Here is a 22,269-nt window from a genome sequence, read left to right on the forward strand (position 1 = left end):
GTTTCAAAATCAACAATTCCAAAAACAATTTATTTATGAGGCAGCATTAAAAAAAACAAATTTCATTGATCTTATGATAACACACTTTTTTTTTAGCTTTTTAAAATCTCTGAAATTGCTATGTATCTTACAATTGATGGTGTGCTTTATTTAAGTGGCAGAATTTCTTTTTCTTGTGGTACATACAATAATGATGCCTCTAACAATTAATGGTGCTTTAAATTATATAGCAGGGGAAACAGCATAAGCCTGCGTTTAAATTCCACATCTTCACCAAACAACCTTGCTAAGCTTCACTTTTTCTTTGATAAACTATACATGGTATTGGGACTTCCCTGGTGGTCCAGTGGGTTAAGAATCTACCTGCCAACGTAGGGAATACAGGTTAGACCCCTAGTAAAGGAACGAAGATCCCACATGCTGCAAGGCAACTAAGCCTACAAGTGGCAACTACTGAGCCCGTACACTGTAGAGTCTATGCTCTGCAACAAGAGAAGCCACTGCAATGAGAAGCCAGAACAGCCCCTGCTTGCCACAACTAGAGAAAATCTGCATGCAGGAACAAAGATCCAGCTTAGTCAAAAATAAACAAGAAAGGAGTTGCAAAACATACAGACACACACACACACACACACACACACACGCACACAGTCCCTAGAGATTAGCTTTCAGTTTCTTAGGGAGAAAGAGACGGAGAAGGTATAAACCTAGGATAAATAAAGAACTGTCTAAGAATAAGACAATAAGGGAAGCAAAGTGTTTATTGATAAAATTAAGGTGGTGAAGGGACTGATCATACGGTCTAATCAATAGTTTAGAGAGCAAAGGAACGTTCTGAGGGTCACTTATAACCAAAAAAGGGAAAAAAACAGAAATATATATTACTTTTAATGATGGGATCCTTCATATAGCCATAACCAGAAGTTAGGCACCATGCTAAAAACAAGATGATAAAGTGGAAAGATACAGAAGACCTCAAAATCTTTACTTCACACCTACCTTTTCTCACAAAGCTTTTATAGAATGTTGTCTTTCAAAAAGATGAAGTAAACCAAGAAAAAGGGAGACAAGGAATGCAAAAAATAGCACAGAAGAAAAGAGAAGGGAATTCTCTTAGACGACTGTTAAAACTGGAGGACAGACTGCTCCAGGAAGAACGTCCCCTTGAAAAAATGGACAGATGGCCTACTGTACTTAACCACAGAAAAACAGAATAAAACTCTGTGTGTGTATGGATGTGTGTAATAAATATATATATAAATATATGTGTGACCAAGGAAACCAGAATTGAAAGAGATGCATGTACCCCAATGTTCATTGCAGCACTGTTTACAATAGCCAAGACATGGAAGCAACCTAGATGTCCATAGGCAGACAAATGGATAAGAAAGCTGTGGTACGTATACACAATGGAGTATTACTCAGCCATTAAAAAGAATGCATTTGAATCAGTTCTAATGAGGTGGATGAAACTGGAGCCTATTATACAGAGTGAAGTAAGTCAGAAAGAAAAACAGCAATACAGTATACTAACGCATATATATAGAATTTAGAAAGATGGTAACAATGACCCTATATGCGAGACAGCAAAAGAGACACAGATGTAAAGAACAGTCTTTTGGACTCTGTGGGAGAAGGCGAGGGTGGGATGATTTGAGAGAATAGCATTGAAACATGTATATTATCATATGTGAAACAGATCGTCAGTCACAGGGTGCTCAGGGCTGGTGCACTGGGATGACCCTGAGGGATGGGATGGGGAGGGAGGTGGGAGCAGGGTTCAGGATGGGGAACACAAGTATACCCATGGCTGATTCATGTCAATGTATGGCAAAAATCACTACAATATTGTAAAGTAATTAGCCTCCAATTAAAATAAATAAATTAATAATAAAATATTAAATAAATTAATATATGTGTATTGCTTATATGTCTATTTTATATATATAACAATATTATATATTTATATTTAGACAAATACAAGTCATTTTATATTTATTAAAATATATAAAACATGATAGAAAGTCATATATATAAAACAATGTATAATTTGTATATATAAAATATACCAGTTGCTTTTTACTTATTTGACTCTCAGTGGAAGATATGCTTGCTTCATCCTGCAACAGGTGGAAGAAGCCAAGTAAAGAGGAAAAAAGGATGATTATTTTAAAGACAACATTTGCCAAATTGGTGTTTTTCATTTGTTTCTATATTTGCCAGGGTTTATTCAATTTTCATTTTTCAAAATAAAAACTCTGGAATGCAAAAAGAAATAAGTACACAAACATACACATGAGATACTAGAGAGACATTTAATGACTGCCACCAAGCAGATCACTGAGGTCTTCCATGTCGACCCGCTGCTGGAGAGGCACAGACCTGCAGGAGGTCTGAAAGAGGGGACTTCCGTGGTGGTCCACTGGTTAAGAGTGCACCTTCCAATGCACTGGAGGCAGGTCCGGTCCCTGGCTGAGGAACTAAGATGCCACATGCCGTGGAGCATCTCGGCCTGCGGCCGCAACTGCTGAGCCTGGGCCCTCCGGAGCCCCGGCGCCACAACTAGAGGGTCTGCGTGTCGAACTGCTGAAGTGGCTGCACCTACTGAACCTGCGCCACAACGAGCCCACGCTCCAGAAGAGAGAGCCCGCGAGCTGCTGCTAAGACCCAACAGGGCCAAATAAATACATTAAAAAGAGAGAGAGAGAAGTCTTAAGAAGGCCAACTAGGCCTGATTCACTTCCTCCTCAGGTTGAGTTCTAAGAGCAGGAAGCAGAAAGATTCAAGGCAGGACACCTTGGCACCCACAACAACTCCAGGCTGGCTGCCCACTCTCACACGATGCCAGGACAACAGCAGAGGGCACATTTACTGGCCCTAGAGACAGAGTCTAAAAAAGTTTTCTGCAAAACTACCTTTGACAGGATGCTACCTACTATCCAGAGTTGCTATTTTCTTTCAAAATAGATGAAAAGACTTCACTCTTCAAAGTCCAGCCAAGCCCAGTGAACACATTTGGCACAGACTGAGTGAGGTCCCTTATCCAGGGAGCAGCTCGCAAAGTCTGTGCAAGGGTGCTTGCTTTCAACATAGCTACAATGTCACACGTGGTCTCGGATATCTTTGGTTCAAATTCTGAGTGTAAAATAAAGGTTCAGAAATTCAGGAGCAAACATGAGATTTTTAATTCATTTCCTTAAGAAAAAAAAGAGTTTCCTACAGACCCACAAAAAAAATCATCAAATCAGACTGCCCATAAATTCCAGGGCTTAGCTGTCAACGCCTTTACTGCTTTTAAAAGGCATATATTGCCTAGATAGGGCCCTCTAACACTTACCTTTGAAGCATGTAATATCTCATTTCCTTACTCTCCTCCGCAGAACCCTCCATATCAAGATGGCAAAGGAATAGAGGTTTTTCTCTTCAGCTGTCGGCCTTGTAAACACAAGCTGGAGTTCGTCCTCCCGCTGCAGGTGCTTAAAACCCAGGAGGACAAAAGATACTGTGCCTTCTGCCTACTTCTTGGACCTGCTTCAGTCAGAGTAGAGTACTCCTCATGGCCTCAAACCACAGTCTTTTTGTCTACTCTGTCCCCAATCTCCATACTTCCCCTCCTGTTTGCCCCCCCCCCATTACACTGGGCTCCCACACAGCATCAGCTGATTTCCCAAGGGGACAGAGAAGAGAGGGGGAGAAATATAGAAGCAGGTATAACTCTAAAGTAGATCTCAGCAGCTTCCGCCTTAGCTGCAGCAAAAGTGCTTTAACAACGGTCACTTTCTTCTGACGGTCACTAGAGAGGCTCCGCGGCCTCTCCAGGCTGCCAGGGGCACGTGACAGGGAAGGCTCAGGGCAAAAAGAGAAGACCAAGCTTATGAGGACAGCTATGCCCAGAAAATAATGGGGTCAGGAAATCTAGAGGGAGGAGGAAAGAACAGGTGATTTCTGAGACCCAATCACAACAAGTAAGACTGAGTTTCAGACTCCAAGACGGGGGGAGAGCAGGTCAAGAGGGAAAGCAAGCCGGTCAGAAGGACGAGACACGCCACCACTGAGGAACTTGGAATAAAGTGGGGGTCACAACTCTAATTTTAAGGCCAGAGTAGTGGTGTACACACACCTTTTTTAAAAACAACAAAAATCTAAGATCTTATTCACTAAAATTTGAGAATAAGACTGGAGCTGGCACAAACAGGATAACAGAGAGGATGTGGATAAAAGTCACAGAAACGTAAAGGGGCCCAGACAAGTATTTTAGACACAGGTCTAACCCGGCGTTTAAGCAGGGGAGAAAAACCCTGCCTAAAAGCCACGGGGACACATCTATTGTTATGCTCATTTGCCACAGAGCGATAAACCACTTAAATAAAGAAATGGTGACTGAAAGGGAAATGGTATCCTGTTTTAGCTTTTAATTAAGTAGATGCTGAAAATACTGCTCCCTTGTCATGGCAGAAAAGATCATGATTTCCTGAGCCAAGTCCTCAGGAATGGTATTAATTCACCAGAGTCACATCTAACCTGATTCAGGCACCACAGAAAAATTCCTTCTCACCGAAATGTTGAATACAAATGGTTAGCTCTTATCTGATGCAACTATGCCGCGAATCTATTAACATTCCACGAAAACCCTTCAAAACAGAAATACACAAATGATCTGGAACACAGATAAAAATCAAATAGAAGATAAATTATTAAGATAAACCTTGATGTTAGGACATTCAGGTGACCCAAGGTGAAAAGACTCAATCAGGCCACTCACTCAATATGACCATTAGTCATAATAAAAAAAAAGAGGAAGTCCTGGATTGGTTTCTGAACTCTGCATCACTCCTTTTACACTGTGCTAACGTCTGATAAAGTCAGTAAAGTTTACTTTTTCCTTTAAAGAAGCAGATGCAGAGGAATCCTCCTATCTTGATCTCTCTTCAGGATAACAAGTCTCAAAAAAAAGAGCACTGAAGCCTTTGGTTCAGAACAATTACAGTGACCACAGATGTAGAAGCAGCTTAATTTTTACACACATCTAAGGGTCTCTAGATGCAGGCACTTTCCAGAAGAGAATCACTCTCTGCCTTTGTTAAGTTCAACATTCAAAGAGCAAAGAATGGCATATAGAAAAAAAGCAGGTTATTTTGCTCTTGATTATATAAAAAATATACTAAAGAGGCACTCTCGGGAATCAAGCTTGTGCTTCCCTTCACCAAAGGGATCTTTCTAAAACAACCAAACGCTAACAGGGCACACCCAGCTCCAAAACAAAGCTAGTGTTTCTCATCTTTTACGGATGCTGCCCACCATCTTCCTATAATGTGAGAACACAAGAAATAAAAGGCCACATTCCCACATTCGTTCCTCCAAATTCAAGGCACCCTCATTTTTAATCTAACATGAAAAGAGAGTGTCCAAAGTAGACACATACCTGGCACCAAATCCAACTAGAAGCCCACACTGACCCCAGCATTGAAACATGCCAAGCACCAAGGATGACGTAGCAGTTTATCCGGCAGACAGTGATGCATTTAGCTGGCTCCGTTGCAAGGCAGTCTGAGTTATACTGCAGCACACGCTGGGAGACAGTGTTTTTACGCTGGGGCTTTCCCAAGCAAAGAAATCTTGCATCAGGGATGTACCTCTTTGGAAAATCAGTCTGCTGTTAGGGACTTCCCTCCTGCTCCAGGGGCTGAGACTCTACACTCCCAACCTGGGGGGGCGGGGGTGGGGGAGGTGCGGCTGGGTTTGATCCTTGGTCAGGGAACTAGGAAATGGCAACCCACTCCGGTATTCTCGCCTGGGAAATTCCACTGACAAAGGAGCCTGATGGACTACAGTCCAGGTGGTCACAAAGAGTCTGACACAAAAAGCACACACACACACACACACACACACACACACACACACACACAAACACACACATACTAGGGTACTAGATCTCACACACCACAGCTAAAAATTCGCATGTTGCAACCAAAGAGCCCAGCAATGATGATGGAAGACCACACATACCACAACTAAGATGGCAAAGCCAGATAAATGAATATTGGGAAAAAAAAAAAAGAAGAAGAAGAAGAGGATCAACCTTTTTATATATAAAAAGGTTTAGCTGTGGAACTTCCCTGGTGCTCTAGTGGTTAAGCATCCACCTTGCAAGGCAGAGGACTCGGGGTAAAGAATTCACCTGCCAAGCAGGAGACATAGGTTCAGTTCCTGGGTTGGAAAGATCCCCTGGAGAAGGAAATGGCAACTCACTGCAGTGTTCTTGCCTGGGAAATCCCACGGACAGAGGAGCCTGGTGGGCTACAGTCCACGGGGCTGAGAAAGAATCAGATATGACTTAAGTGACTAAACCGCAGTAGCAGCAGACTTTAATTTCTCTCAGCAATGTAACAATTTTAATGTACAAGTCTTATGCTTTTTTGTTCAATTGATTCCTAAGTATTTTATTCTTTTTGATGCCATTCTGAATAAAATTATTTAAGTTTATTATTTTTTTTTTTGCTTGCTCATTGCTAGCTAGTACATAGAAATGCAACTAATTTTTGTGTATGGATCATACACCCATTTTAAAAATCCTTAACTTTATTGAGACAGAATTCACATACCATATATTTTGGCCATTTACAGTATATAATTCAATGGTTTTCCTTACAGTCACAGAGTTGCGAACCATCATCACAAGTCCATTTTGGAACATTTTCAGCACCCGCCAAAGAAACCCTGTACTCGGCAGCAGTCAGTCCATATTTCCCTCAAACCACTCCCCAGTCCTAAGCAATGACTAATCTACTTTCTGTCTTTATAGATTTGCCTGTTCTGGATATATAAATGGGATGATATCATGTGTGGCTTCTCTCACTTAGCATAATGCTTTCATGTTGTAACATGTATCCATACTTCATTTCGCTTTATAGAAAACTTTCCACTTTGTGGATTTACCACATTTTGTTTATCCATTTATCAATTGATGGGTATTGGGTTGTTTCCACTCCGTAGCTATTATGAATAATGTTGCTGTGAACACTCACATACAAGTTTTTATGGGAACATATGCTTTCATTTCTTATAGGTAATTAGGAGTGAAACTATTGGATAATATGACAAATATTTAGTTTTATAAGAAATTTCCATATTATCTTCCAGACTGGCTGAAAAACAATTTACATTCATTTACATTCCCACCAACTACCCACAGAAGATCCAATTATTCCATATTCTTGCAAACATTTGGGGTTGTCACTTATTTTTATTTTAGGCACTCTGACAGTTGTTTACTAATATCTTACTGTCTTAATTTGTACTTCCCTAACAGCTAATGATTTAAAACATCTTTTCACATCTTTATTTGCCATCTGTACATCCTCTGGTGACATTTGCTTCTTATTTCTCTCTCCTTATTGAAAATATTATTTATTGATTCATTGTTGTCATACTTTTAACAAATTCTTTAAACATGTTTTCCTTTAGTTCTTTGAATACATTTATGAAAGTTGCTTTGAACACTTTGTCTGATAATCCGGCATCTAAATGCTCAGAGACAGTTTGTGTTCTTTTTTTCTAAATATGGCCTACACTTGCCCATTTCATGTCTCATGATTTTTAACATACTAAATAATTTATTGTAGCAACTCTGGATTCTGATTTCTTTCACCCATGAAGACTGCCGCTGTTACCAATGTTTGCTCACTGGTTTTTCTTTCTTGGTTTAATCATTTGCCTGAGCTAAATCTGTGAGATCTGGCTCTGTCAAAAGTTTAGTCATTACTGTCTCAGTTCATTTTCTTCTTATTGTGCATGTTTTTATGTTTGAGCCTCCTTTCTAAGGGGTTACTTCTCTACTTGTAAAACTTAATCAGGCAGTAATTAGGCAGTGGTTATACGCAAACGCCTGAAGCCAGTAAGGCTTTTGCTTTCCGTCCATGTGTCCATGTATGCAGTAGAGTAGCACATTCAAAGTTCAGGACATTTTCTGGTTATGTCCTGGCTTCCGCTTTCTGATGAGCCTTATCACGCCTACTCTGTGCAGGCATGCAGCCTCAACCAGCAATATGCTTACCCCAACCACAACACACCTCAAGCTAGGAGAGCCGGCGGCCCCCCTCTCTCGTCTGCTGCAGGGATCGTCACTGGGAGCAGGGTACCATCTACTGCTCAAAAGGAATATGCTCCCTTCAACTGCAGTAACAGCAACACCCATCCTCAGGGCACGCCCACAGCAGCACAACCTCCATGCCAACCAAGCTGAGGGCAAGGAATAGGAATACTCCTGGCAAGAACACCACAGATGCCTACTGTTCTTATGGAATTTCAGCAGCTTTTCAAACATAAACTTTTCTCAGACTGTTGTATGCCTTAAGGTTGATTTGAAGGCTGAAGTGGTTTTGTCGAGCTTTATAGCTGCTTTTTCTCACACGCTAGTAAAGTAATGCTCAAAATTCTCCAAGCCAGGCTTCAGCAATATGTGAACCATGAACTTCCTGATGTTCAAGCTGGTTTTAGAAAAGGCAGAGGAACCAGAGATCAAATTGCCAACATCCCCTGGATCATGGAAAAAGCAAGAGAGTTCCAGAAAAACATCTATTTCTGCTTTATTGACTATGCCAAAACCTTTGACTGTGTGGATCACAATAAACGGTGGAAAATTCTTCAAGAGATGGGAATACCAGACCACCTGATCTGCCTTTTGAGAAATTTGTATGCAGGTCAGGAAGCAACAGTTAGAACTGGACATGGAACAACAGACTGGTTCCAAGTAGGAAAAGGAGTTCATCAAGGCTGTATATTGTTACCCTGTTTATTTAACTTATATTCCGAGTACATCATGAGAAATGCTGGACTGGAAGAAACACAGGCTGGAATCAAGATTGCCGGGAGAAATATCAATAACCTCAGATACGAGGCTTCCAAGGAGTAAGCACCTTTTAATTTCATGGCTGCAGTCACCATCTGTAGTGATTTTGGAGCCCAGAAAAATAAAGTCTGACACTGTTTCCACTGTTTCCCCATCTATTTCCCATGAAGTGGTGGGGGGTTTTCCTGTAGTCATGTATGGATGTGAGATTTGGACTGTGAAGAAGGCTGAGCGCTGAAGAATTGATGCTTTTGAACTGTGGTGTTGGAGAAGACTCTTGAGAGTCCCTTGGACTGCAAGGAGATCCAACCAGTCCATTCTGAAGGAGATCAGCCCTGGAATTTCCTTGGAAGGAATGATGCTAAAGCTGAAACTCCAGGACTTTGGCCACCTCATGCGAAGAATTGACTCACTGGAAAAGACTCTGATGCTGGGAGGGATTGGGGGCAAGAGGAGAAGGGGACGACAGAGGATGAGATGTCTGGATGGCATCACTGACTCGATGGATGTGAGTTTGAGTGAACTCCGGGAGTTGGTGATGGACAGGGAGGCCTGGCGTGCTGCGATTCATGGGGTCGCAAAGAGTCGGACACAACTGAGCAACTGATCTGATCTGATCTGATCGCTGCTTTTTGGTGTTAAGGATTTGTTCATCTCCTCATTTGGTTACAGCTGGAAGTCCTGCTTGTTTTATTTACTTTTGAAATGTAACGTCATAGAATAAAGTGCAAAAGTCTTAATAATACATTTAGTTAATTTTACATACGTATACACACATAACCAACCACTCCATCAGGGTATAGATCATTTCCAGAGCCTCAGAAGGATCCAGTGTGCTTTCTTCCCAGTCAACATCTTCCCCAGTGTAAACACTATTCTGAACTCTATCACCATCAATCAATTTTGCCTCCTTCTGAACTTCATATGTATACTGTCCTACTGTATGGATTTGATCAATATTATGTTCATGAAATTCATCCACGATGTGGCATAGCAGTACTTTGGTTTCACTGTGTGTAACAGTACATTGAGTGACTATTGCATGATTTATTTATTTATTCAATTGATGGACATTCGTGTTATTTATGAATTTTGATTATACTTGGACTTGGTTTCTGGTGGACAAATGCATTCATTTCTTTTGGACAAACAGCCAGGAATGGCTTTGCTTATTGATAGAGTATATGTGTGTTTACTACCCCAAAGTGGTTGTGCCAACTTTTATCTCCATCAGCTATGTATGAGACTTTCACATACATACACATATCTCACACCCTTGCTAACACTTGACATTGTCAGTCTTTTAATTTGGGCCTTTTGGGATGGCAGTTAATTCACTGTGATTTCTAATTTGCAAATCCCAGATAACCGATAATATTAAACACCTTTTCATAAGCTTATTTGCCGGCCGGCAAACTTATTTTCTGAAGTTCAAGTCTTTTCCCTATATTTCTATTGGGTTGAAATGTCTTCAAAAGACATTGAAACATCTTTTTCTTACTGATTTATAGGTTTCTGGCAGTGAGATTAATTAATATTCTTCTTTCAGCAACAGAGAACAATTAGCCAAAAAAACATCAAGAATACAGAAGAATAATGCAATTGAAAAACTCAACTTAACTGACATGTATAGAAACTGGAAGGCCAAATGACCATAAGAGAATATCAAAATAGGAGAAAGAACAAGAAGAATTTCACAGCCCAGGCAGCATTTGAGAAGAACCTTAAAACTTCAAGTCTCCAAAGTATGAAAGGAATTTCAACTGTCAGGGGAAGAGCATTACAACAAGAAAACTGGAGAGAGGGTTGGAGCAGGAGAAGGAAAGAGAGGGAGAGGGGAGAGTAGTGGGAAGGGAAGTGGGAGGACACCAGTGGGAGAGCAGGCAGGCGAGCAGATCCTATGACGCCCTTGAGTAACTACTGTCTTTTCTTCCTTGCCATCAACTTCATAAGAGTTGCCCTGTTGAAATTCCTGCTCTTTCACCATTTGTTACTGCTTAATCTCTTGCCATCTACTAAAGCTGTTCATCTCAAGCTCTCCAACTCACTCCCTGGTGCTTTCTCTCCAGCTTCCATCACCATCCACCACTTCATGCTATGTCTTCTACCTTTGAATTACCTTCCCCGTGGTTCTCCTTCTACCTCACTAATCATTTCCTTGTCCCCTTTTTCCTCCTCCTCTCATCAAAAAGTAGACAGTTCCTTAAGATACATTTCCCTTCTACCTATCTCCTCTTCCTCATAATGATCTAATCTACTTGCACAACTTTAATTTCAATGCAACAAACATTTATTAAGCATATACTATACCCCCGGCAGTGCTCTAAACTCTGAGAAAGCAGTTCTCAGTTCAGGTTTCAGATCAGACTCACCCGGAGAGTAGCAGAAGACCAGAGACTGTAACTTAATTAGTCTGGGACAGGACTCAGGAATTCCTATTTCTTTAAAGCTCTGCAGGTGATTCTATTACACAGCCAAACCTCAATACTGTGTTCCATTTTACACGTCTTAGTGTGACATACACGATCCTTAATGATTTGACCTCTATCTTACTAACCTCTTCTTCCATTGTACTAACCACCCTGTCCCCCTTATACTACTCAATGTCTTATCACTGCCTGAACATGCTAGATGTTTTCACAATCTGGTACCTTTACACACGTTGTCAACCCCACTATCTCTACCCTTCCTCCTACACACAAACCTACCTGTTAGCTTGTCTGTTTTATGTTCATCCTTCAAAACCTAGTTCAAACATCTCTGAGACATAACAGATCTCATTAAGCCCACCATAATAATGATTATAGCTGTCGTATTACAAATAACATTAGAACCCTGGCACAATGTGTGGTTAGAGACTCATATGTAACAGGGACCCAGTGAATAGTGCTGTGAGATGATCAGTTTACATCAGAAACACCGCAATGCCCGTGTGGCACTTCCACTGAAGGGGGAAAGAGACTGAAGAAAAGCTAAAATACTACTGCCATAAGAAATAAGAACAAGAGCGATGGCAGCAACAATGGAAAGAAGGGGATGGATTCAAGAATTATTAGGGGCTGTTTGACGGAAAACAACAAAATTCTGTAAAGCAATTATCCTTCATTAAACAATACATAAATTAAAAAAAATTATTAGGGGATAGTATGAAAAAGAATATGTAATTAGGAGTGAGGGATACTTGGAAGACCAGGGAAGTGGCTATGCCATTAATTAAGACAGACCTAGGGAGAGGATCAGAGGCAATGGCACCCCACTCCAGTACTCTTGCCTGGCAAGTCCCATGGACGGAGGAACCTGGTAGGCTGCAGTCCATGCGGTCACTGGGAGTCAGACATGACTGAGCGACTTCGCTTTCACTTTTCACTTTCATGCATTGGAGAAGGCAATGGTAACCCACTCCAGTGTTCTTGCCTGGAGAATCCCAGGGACAGGGGAGCCTGGTGGGCTGCCGTCTCTGGAGCCACACAGAGTTGGACACGACTGAAGTGACTTAGCAGGGAGAGGATGTGGTATAAGAAGAACAGGGGTTTACGGCAGGCATGGGGGAAAAATGGAGGGCAGGGCTATTTAGGGAGTTTGGGACCAACATGTACACACTGCGATGTTTAAAATGGATAACCAATAAGGACCTGCTATTGGTAGGGCACAGGGGACTCTGCTCAATGCTACGTGGAAGCCTGGAAGGAAGGGGAATTTAGGGGAGGGAGGGTTCATGTATATTATGGCTGAGTCCCTTTGTTGTTCACCCGAAACTATCACATTGTTAAACGGCTATACTTCAATATAAAATAAAAAGTTACTGAAAAAAAAACAGAAGAGGGCTGAAGCCAGAAAGCCTTGCAGAAGACCACCAATTAAGGGGCATGTGGGAAAAGAAAGCCTTCTGAAGCACCTAAGAGATCCTAATGTTATAATGTATTCTGATAATTTGCTACCTTCTTTTTCAACAAGTCACTAATCACTGTCTCCAAAAAAAGAGAGGGTAACAAGATAGACTAAGAAAGTTAAGGAATACAATATACAATGTAGGGTCACAGGGCTTCCCAAGTAGTGCTAGTGGTAAAGAACCCGTCTATCAATGCAGAGGCTGGGTCAAGAAGACCCCCTCCCGGAGGAGGGCACGGCAACCCACTCCAATATTCTTGCCTGAAGAATCCATGGACAGAGGAGCCTGGCGGGCTACAGTCCATAGGGTCACAAAAAAGTCAGACACAACTGAAGTGACTTAGTGCATGCACACACACACACATGCATGGTCCTAGACTGGGTACCAGTTTGGATGAACCAGGATTTTGGAGTCAACTGAAGAAACTTTAATATGACATACATATTAGATGAGATGAAAATATATTGAAATACAAAAAAATGGAAACTTCTGACAAAAACAGCAGTGAGAAATGCAATATGCCTATGTACACAGATAAGGATTCAGAAGACTATACAACAGGGTATGAGCAGGAGTTATCTCTGGGTGATGGATAAACAAGGCTTTATTTTTGGTTTCTTGTATTTTGTTTTTAATTTTTCTTATTGCTTCTTTGATAAAGCATTCTTTAAAAATAGTTTTTTCTAGGACTTCCCTGGCTGTCCAGGGGTTAAGAATCTGCCTTGCAAGGCAGGGGACAGGTGTTCAATCCCTGGTCTGGGAACTAAGATCCCATGTGTCATGGAGCAACTAAGCCCGTGTGCTATAACTACTGAGTCAGCACTCTAGAGCACGTGCTCTGCAACAGAAGTCACTATAATGAGAAGTCGGTGCAGCACAGCAAAGAGGAGCCCCTGCTCGCCACAACTAGAGAAAGCCTGGGCACAGAAACGAAGATCCAGTGAGCCATAAATAAATAAATATCAAATATATATATATGTGTATATATTTCCAAGTTCTGTCTCTTTTACATAAGGCTGAGATTTAATCAGAGGAAAACTGCTCAAAGAGAACACCAACATATCTATTACACCCAAGGTTTGAGTCAGGTCTAGTGGCTGACGGTATGAGCTCTGACTGAATTCCATACACAGTGTGCTGTGTGACCTCCGGCATGTTACTTAACCTGTGTCTCAATTCCCCACCCTAAATGGTGGGTAATAAAAGTAACATTATTTGGCTCATGGAGATTAAGTGTGACACTCCACATAAAGAATGTCAGAGAGTTTGACATGTAATAGTCAAGCACGTGATGATGCAGGTTTGATCCCTGGTAGGGGAACTAAGTAAGATCCACAGGCCACTGGCCAACTAAGCTGTGTGCCACAACTGAGACCCTATGGAGCCAAAAATAAATACGTTAAAATAAAAAAAAAAGCTTCAAAACTCTCTAGTTTAATGCTTCTGAAGAGTCAAACATGTTATAGGCAATGTCACATGGAGTTCTAAATTTTCTTAAGATACTGGTAAAGTTCTTTTCTTTCTAGACCATAAAGGTGATAAAGAATATAACTCACCTTCAAGGAGCCCTTCCTGAGTGAATTTAATGACTCTCCCCTTCTTCCATAGCACCAACTACTGTCTTAAACCCCGGCAACAACACATATTAGGTTTGATTCATATAGATAAAATGTTGGCCATTTGACATTTGGAATAAACATTTTAAGAAGTTTAAGAGACAATTAAGATGGCGTTTCAAACACATGAATTATAGGATAAAAAAGGTTTAAAGAAATCACAATACTGGCACTTCCCTGGTGGCCCAGTGGCTAAGACTCTGCTCTTCCAATGTTGGGGGCCCTAGTTCTATCCTTGGGTCAGAGAAATAGATTCCACATGCAACAACTAGAGATCCCACGCACTGCAACTGAAAGATCCTGCAGTCTACAAACAGGATCTGGCACAAATAAACAATAAATGAAGAAATATTCTTTTAGAAAAAAAAAAAAGGAAAGAAATGACAGTACCTTAAGAGGTAAAAGATGTAACTGTGGGGCTTATCTTCTTCCAACTGGACTTCAACCAGTATATTAGTTGACAAAACTGACTACAATCTTTGTTTGGTTCAGAGTGTGATAGGTGGGGTAATCTGGATTTGCACAGCATTGTAAGTAGGCAGAACAGTGTGACCTCAAGTAACATTTCACAAGGAGCAGAGAAAATGTCAGTATCTATACAACCAGAAGCCTCTGTTAAATGCCACCAAACCATACATTAGGTATCAAAATTGAGATGCCTATGTTCACTCGTTAATGGTCTTTCTCCTCAAATGTCCAATTCTACTACTGAGGTTCAGAAATAGAGCAGCCTAGCTGATATACAGGTCACATAGCCTAGCTCACCTTCTCTAAAAAGAAAAAGCCAAAGCACAGTTATCTACCATGAGGTCTGTATAGACCCAGCAAGCTATAATTACTTTTGAAGGGTATTATTTTCAAATGTCTGCTTAGAGAGGAATTTATCCAGTCTTTCACTAGAGCATATGTGATGCAAATCATCTCCAACTCTGGGAAAGTCTATTTCCTTTTCCTGACTACCCATTCATCACACCCACCAGCCTTCTCACTGAGCACCTAAAATCAAGCCCTAACTTGAAAGAGGGGCCCACTCTCATTCTATACTATGGCAGGTATTTCACTGGGCTTTAGATGACCGCCAGTGAGTGTTTTCTGAGAATGTACGGATTAGACTATTCATTCTGGGAGCTAATCCTAAACTCAGCCAGTCTCTATTTAATTTTGGGTTCAAAGGATGAAAAGGAGTATCTGAATCAATGTCATCATTTTCACAGCTTAGGAATATGAGTCCAAAGAGGTAACACGAATTACCTGCGATCATGAACTTAATTGGTGGCAGGTGTCAGAACAGAGTCTTTCTAATATATAAAGTGAATCTGGATGAACTTAAGTTACCCCAAGTGACTTAAATGAATCAACGGAGAACCTGTGCTCTATTTGGAACATTAGCTGTTTCAGAAGCAAGTAGGAACTGGCACTGTCTCCTTCCCAGGCTGCTGATCACACTTCAATTCATGGTTCCTCCACGAGCTACAGGCATGAGTTTTGCAATGGCAGGGCATGCAAAGAAATTATCAGGCACTCATATCATTGACTACACAGTCTTTGCAATAAGAATCATCAACTTTGGGAATGATTTGGGAACCATAAACTGCCTTGTAATATCATCAGCTGAATATCTTAAAACGGTATTTATCTCACCATTGCCAAACTCACAATTTCCTAACCCAATAAATGGATATTCTGCTTCCCTTGGCCTCAAACTGGACAAATTTCTCAAGATGCTGTGGGTCTTTTAAGATCTAGATTTCTCCCGGTGTTTCTCAACAGGAGCAATATGACATTATGAGAACCATCCTCAGTGTGTTGTGTGTGATTATCCAGTACACGGCAGAAGGTTTAGAATCTTTGGTTCTGTCTTCCAAATGCAAGTAACCCATAAGTCACAACCTCTACACATCTACAAATGACCTCGGGGAGGAAGATGCTATCCACCAGTATTAGCCTTCAGGCCAATCATTAAGTGAAAATTAAGTAAGAAAAACTGCTTACATAAAGACCTGACCTCTCTTCCCTGCCACTAAATGCTGACTTCCATTCCTCTTTTTTTAACCCAGAGATTAGATATAATATTTTATTCACTAGCTCCCAAAAACCAGCTTTGTGGGAACTATATAATTAGAACACTTGAGGAGACAAGTTATTGATATGGAATCAGGGCATCTAACTTTTAATTCCAGTTTCTAGCTATTCATCTTTAGGCAAGTTCTTTTCCCTCTTCAGTCCTCAGTTTTATCATCTATTTAAACAAAAGGCATTAGTCTAAATTCTCTCTCTGGTTCACTGAAGTTTGGGGAATCTGTGAAGTAAAACATAATTAACTTTCTTAACTCTTTTCTTTGGACCTCCATGTAGCCAAACATGGGTGACCACTGGTACTCACTACTTCCTCTTTCAGAAGCAAGGACCCCAAATCCCCAGGAATAACCATAAGACAGGACAGTCACATTCAGCCAGATCCAGTATACGATTTTACTACAGATTCTGATTCTTAAGTGTATAAAAAGGAGCTGAATTCTTTTACAAGCCATTAATAATGGAAGCACCAAGATAGTAACAGCAGCAACAGTCACCCTAATTTATGTTTGTCTAAGCTTACCAATAATCTCAACCCTGGATGCATGTTATAATCACTTAAATAACTTAAAAAAAAATGCCCCAACTCTAAGCCAAGCCAGTATCAAGTGAATCAGAATCTCTGGGGATGGGGCTCATTTCTCAAGATTCCCCAAGAGATTCTTATGTACAGTGAAAACCAAGAACCACTAACTCAGACCCTGTAATCCAAGAAATACAAAGCAAACGAGCACAAGTTCACATGTTGGTTGTACAAGCAAACATCAATAAATAATAATATCAGATCAGATCAGTCGCTCAGTCATGTCCGACTCTTTGCGACCCCATGAATCGCAGCACGCCAGGCCTCCCTGTCCATCACCAACTCCCGGAGTTCACTCAGACTCACGTCCATCGAGTCAGTGATGCTATCCAGCCATCTCATCCTCTGTCCAACCCTTCTCCTCCTGCCCCCAATCCCTCCCAGCATCAGTCTTTTCCAATGAGTCAACTCTTCGCATGAGGTGGCCAAAGTACTGGAGTTTCAGCTTTAGCATCAGTCCTTCCAAAGAAATCCCAGGGCTGATCTCCTTCAGAATGGACTGGTTGGATCTCCTTGCAGTCCAAAGGACTCTCAAGAGTCTTCTCCAACACCATAGTTCAAAAGCATCAATTCTTCAGCGCTCAGCCTTCTTCACAGTCCAACTCTCACATCCATACATGACCACTGGAAAAACAATAGCCTTGACTAGACGAACCTTTGTTGGCAAAGTAATGTCTTTGCTTTTTAATATGCTATCTAGGTTGTTCATAACTTTCCTTCCAACGAGTAAGCGTCTTTTAATTTTATGGCTGCAGTCACCATCTGTAGTGATTTTGGAGCCCAGAAAAATAAAATCTGACACTGTTTCCACTGTTTCCCCCATCTATTTCTCATGAAGTGGTGGGACCGGATGCCATGATATTCGTTTTCTGAATGTTGAGCTTTAAGCCAAATTTTTCACTCTCCACTTTCACTTTCATCAAGAGGCTCTTTAGTTCCTCTTCACTTTCTGCCATAAGGGTGGTGTCATCTGCATATCTGAGGTTATTGATATTTCTCCCGGCAATCTTGATTTCAGCTTGTGTTTCTTCCAGTCCAGTGTTTCTCAGGATGTACTCTGCATATAAGTTAAATAAGCAGGGTGACAATATACAGCCTTGACGAACTCCTTTTCCTATTTGGAACCAGTCTGTTGTTCCATGTCCAGTTCTAACTGTTGCTTCCTGATCTGCATACGAATTTCTCAAGAGGCAGATCAGGTGGTCTGGTATTCCCTTCTCTTTCAGAATTTTCCACAGTTTATTGTGATCCACACCGTCAAAGGCTTTGGCATAGTCTAAAAGCAGAAATAGATGTTTTTCTGGAACTCTCTTGCTTTTTCTATGATCCAGCGGATGTTGGCAATTTGATCTCTGGTTCCTCCGCCTTTTCTAAAACCAGCTTGAACATCCGGAAGTTCATGGTTCACATATTGCTGAAGCCTGGCTGGAGAATTTTGAGCATTACTTTACTAGAGTATGAGATGAGTGCAATTGTGTGGTAGTTTGAGCATTCTTTGGCATTGCTTTTCTTTGGGATTGGAATGAAAACTGACCTTTTCCAGTCCTGTGGCCACTGCTGAGTTTTCCAAATTTGCTGGCATATTGAGTACAGCACTTTCACAGCATCATCTTTCAGGATTTGGAATAGCTCAACTGGAATTCCATCACCTCCACTAGCTTTGTTCGTAGTGATGCTTTCTAAGGCCCACTTGACTTCACATTCCAGGATGTCTGGCTCTAGGTCAGTGATCACACCATTGTGATTATCTGGGTCATGAAGATCTTTTTTGTACAGTTCTTCTGTGTATTCTTGCCATCTCTTCTTAATATCTTCTGCTTCTATTAGGTCCATACCATTTCTGTCCTTTATCGAGCTCATCTTTGCATGAAATATTCCTTTGGTATCTCTGATTTTCTTGAAGAGATCCCTAGTCTTTCCCATTCTGTTGTTTTCCTCTATTTCTTTGCATTGATCGCTGAAGAAGGCTTTCTCATATCTTCTTGCTATTCTTTGGAACTCTGCATTCAGATGTTTATATCTTTCCTTTTCTCTTTTGCTTTTCGCTCCTCTTCTTTTCACAGCTATTTGTAAGGCCTCCCCAGACAGCCATTTGGCTTTTTTGCATTTCTTTTCTATGGGGATGGTCTTGATCCCTGTCTCCTGTACAATGTCACGAACCTCATTCCACAGTTCATCAGGCACTCTATCAGATCTAGGCCCTTAAATCTATCTCACTTCCACTGTATAATCATAAGGGATTTGATTTAGGTCATACCTGAATGGTCTAGTGGTTTTCCCTACTTTCTTCAATTTAAGTCTGAATTTGGCAATAAGGAGTTCATGGTCTGAGCCACAGTCAGCTCCTGGTCTTGTTTTTGCTGACTGTATAGAGCTTCTCCATCTTTGGCTGCAAAAAATATAATCAATCTGATTTTGGTGTTGACCATCTGGTGATGTCCATGTATAGAGTCTTCTCTTGTGTTGTTGGAAGAGGATGTTTGTTATGACCAGTGCATTTTCTTGGCAAAACTCTATTAGTCTTTGCCCTGCTTCATTCCGTATTCCAAGGCCAAATTTGCCTGTTACTCCAGGTGTTTCTTGACTTCCTACTTTTGCATTCCAGTCCCCTATAATGAAAAGGACATCTTTTTTGGGTGTTAGTTCTAAAAGGTCCTGTAGGTCTTCATAGAACCGTTCAACTTCAGCTTCTTCAGCATTACTGGTTGGGGCATAGACTTGAATTACTGTGATATTGAATGGTTTGCCTTGGAAACGAACAGAGATCATTCTGTCGTTTTTGAGATTGCATCCAAGTACTGCATTTCGGACTCTTTTGTTGACCATGATGGCCACTCCATTTCTTCTGAGGGATTCCTGCCCGCAGTAGTAGATATAATGGTCATTTGAGTTAAATTCACCCATTCCAGTCCATTTCAGTTCGCTGATTCCTAGAATGTTGACATTCACTCTTGCCATCTCTTGTTTGACCACTTCCAATTTGCCTTGATTCATGGACCTGACATTCCAGGTTCCTATGAAATATTGCTCTTTACAGCATCGGACCTTGCTTCTATCACCAGTCACATCCACAGCTGGGTATTGTTTTTGCTTTGGTTCCATCCTTTCATTCTTTCTGGAGTTATTTATGGACATTCTCAATTATACCCAGAGAACTGCGTTTCTAGAGGAAAAGGAGAGCTCTACAACAACCCCTTGTTCCTCAATAAAGACTGGCCTTGGGACTTCACTGGTGATCCAGTGGTTATTAAGAATCCACCTTGCAATGCAGAGGACGCAGGTTCGATCCCTGGTCAGGGAACAAAGATGCCACATGCCAAAGGAAAAGTAAGCCTGTGCACCACAACTACTGTGCTTGTGCTCCAGAGCCTGTGCTCTGTACAGCCACCATAAATTAAAAAAAAAAAAAGAATATAACTTCCTGACATGATCAAGCAGTTCAGAGAAAGATTACTACCAGATTACTACCATCCCTGCAAACGCCCTATCAGTCACTGGACAGTTATAACAATATTAGTCAAAGTAATAGAGACTGAAATTCCTCAGCCTCACTTACTGAGTCTCGCTAGAAGACCCCCCGTAAGAAGAACAAGAGAACAGTGAGAGGAAACATTTGGGAAAAGATGCTTTTGAAAACTTGCACCCCAGGCAAAATAGATCATCTCCCACTTACTCATCAAAACTTTAAGTCCGGTGATGTAGATAAAGGGGAAATAATCTTGACTCAGAACATCCTTGCTCTTTCTAGAACAAGATCAGTGAAACCAATAGGACAGGCTCAGTAAGAAAAAGGTTCAGCTTCTCTGACTTACCTCATGTGTAAGGCCAGACCATCCTGGAGGCTCGAGATGCCCAAGTCAGAGAGCGTGTCTGAGCTGACCGAGGCTGGCGACAGAGAGCCCTCCTTCTCCTCCAGCAGGTCGAGCTTCACCAGGTTGCTAATCTCATCCTCCGAGTTATCTTCAGACACGGAGCCAATAATGAATCGGGAGTGCTGGTTCAGCTCCAGAGGTTTGGCCAAGGAAGAAGGTTCATCCATTGCTTCTTCAAAATGAGCTCTCAGAGCTGTAAGAAGACAAAGAATAAGTGAGAAAAACAGCTTATGAATAATAACCTGAGGAAATAATAAGCTGAGGAAAGCCACAAGTTAGACCTAATACACCACAGCTGGCAGGCACCTGGAGCAAGGCAGAGTCTGAAATCTAGTGTTCTTGGCTATTCTTTTTCAAGGATTTGCTTTCATTTTTTTCTTAATTCTTTTTTTTTTAAATTTTGGCCCACACTACACAGCATGTGGGATCCTAGTTCCCTGGGCCAGGGATCGAGCCTCCTGTGTTGACAGCACAGAGTCCTAACCACGGACCACCAGGGAAGTCCCAAGAATTTTGCTTTCTAAAAGAAAATTCAGATCATGGGAACTACACCTAAAAAAATTAAAATCTGTTCCCTTTTCCTCAAGGAACATTCTCTCTAAAAACTATAAGCCATTCCCAATGTCTATAAATTTGGTGATGTCCAGGAACTAATAATGACCAACGGAGAAATCTTTGCAAGTAGGTGAAAGCTGCTTGCTGTGATATTGTGACTTCAGCTGTTAGTACTGGGGCTTCCCTGGTAACTCAAAGGGTAAAGAACCCGCCTGCAATGCAGGAGTCCCAGGTCTGATCCCTGGGTTGGGACAATCCCCTGGAGAAGTGAATGTCTACCCACTCCAGTATTCTTACCTGGAGAAATTCACAGACAGAGAAGCTTGGTGGGTTATAGACCTTGAGGTTGCAAAGAGTCAGATATGACTAAGCAACTAACACTGACATTCATTAGAGAGAATGCAGGGTAAGGGTTTGGGGACAGCAATGGGCTTTTGAAACTTGGTGTTTAAAGTTAAGTATACAACTATAACCTGGTTCCAAATATTACACTGTGAAAGACTATGAATTTTATGTAACTGTATATATTTATTATACTTAAGTGAAATAATATATAACAAACTATACATATTTATTATACATAAGTGAAATATATTTATAAATGTACATACATATATAAAGAAAACTAAATGTGTATATATACTATACACTACACACACACACACATACAGTTTGCTTTAAAGCAAATTCCAAATGAGTATTTCTTAATTTAAAAAAATCTTTACTTGTTCCCATGAATTTTTTCTTAAAATTACATATGTTAAAAATTCATCCCAAAATCTCTGTTTGGGGCTCTAATGTGCTGACTGCTGACATGATAGCGAGAAAGT

General features: G+C 41.0%; 1 protein-coding gene across 5 annotated transcripts in view; it reads right to left on the reverse strand.

Moving 5' to 3' along the window:
* Positions 1 to 22,269, reverse strand: part of ACACA (acetyl-CoA carboxylase alpha) — a 286,691-nt gene that overhangs the window by 191,936 nt on the left and 72,486 nt on the right. For all 5 annotated transcript variants that reach the window (XM_027518132.1, XM_027518130.1, XM_027518129.1 and 2 more), the window contains one exon: positions 20,825 to 21,077. In XM_027518132.1, coding sequence (XP_027373933.1) covers positions 20,825 to 21,051 — 227 coding nt within the window. In that variant the 5' untranslated portion in view covers positions 21,052 to 21,077. The remainder of the gene's footprint in view (positions 1 to 20,824; positions 21,078 to 22,269) is intronic.

This window comes from Bos indicus x Bos taurus, chromosome 19 (genome assembly GCF_003369695.1).
Source record: "Bos indicus x Bos taurus breed Angus x Brahman F1 hybrid chromosome 19, Bos_hybrid_MaternalHap_v2.0, whole genome shotgun sequence".
NCBI classification, from domain to species: Eukaryota; Metazoa; Chordata; class Mammalia; order Artiodactyla; family Bovidae; genus Bos; species Bos indicus x Bos taurus.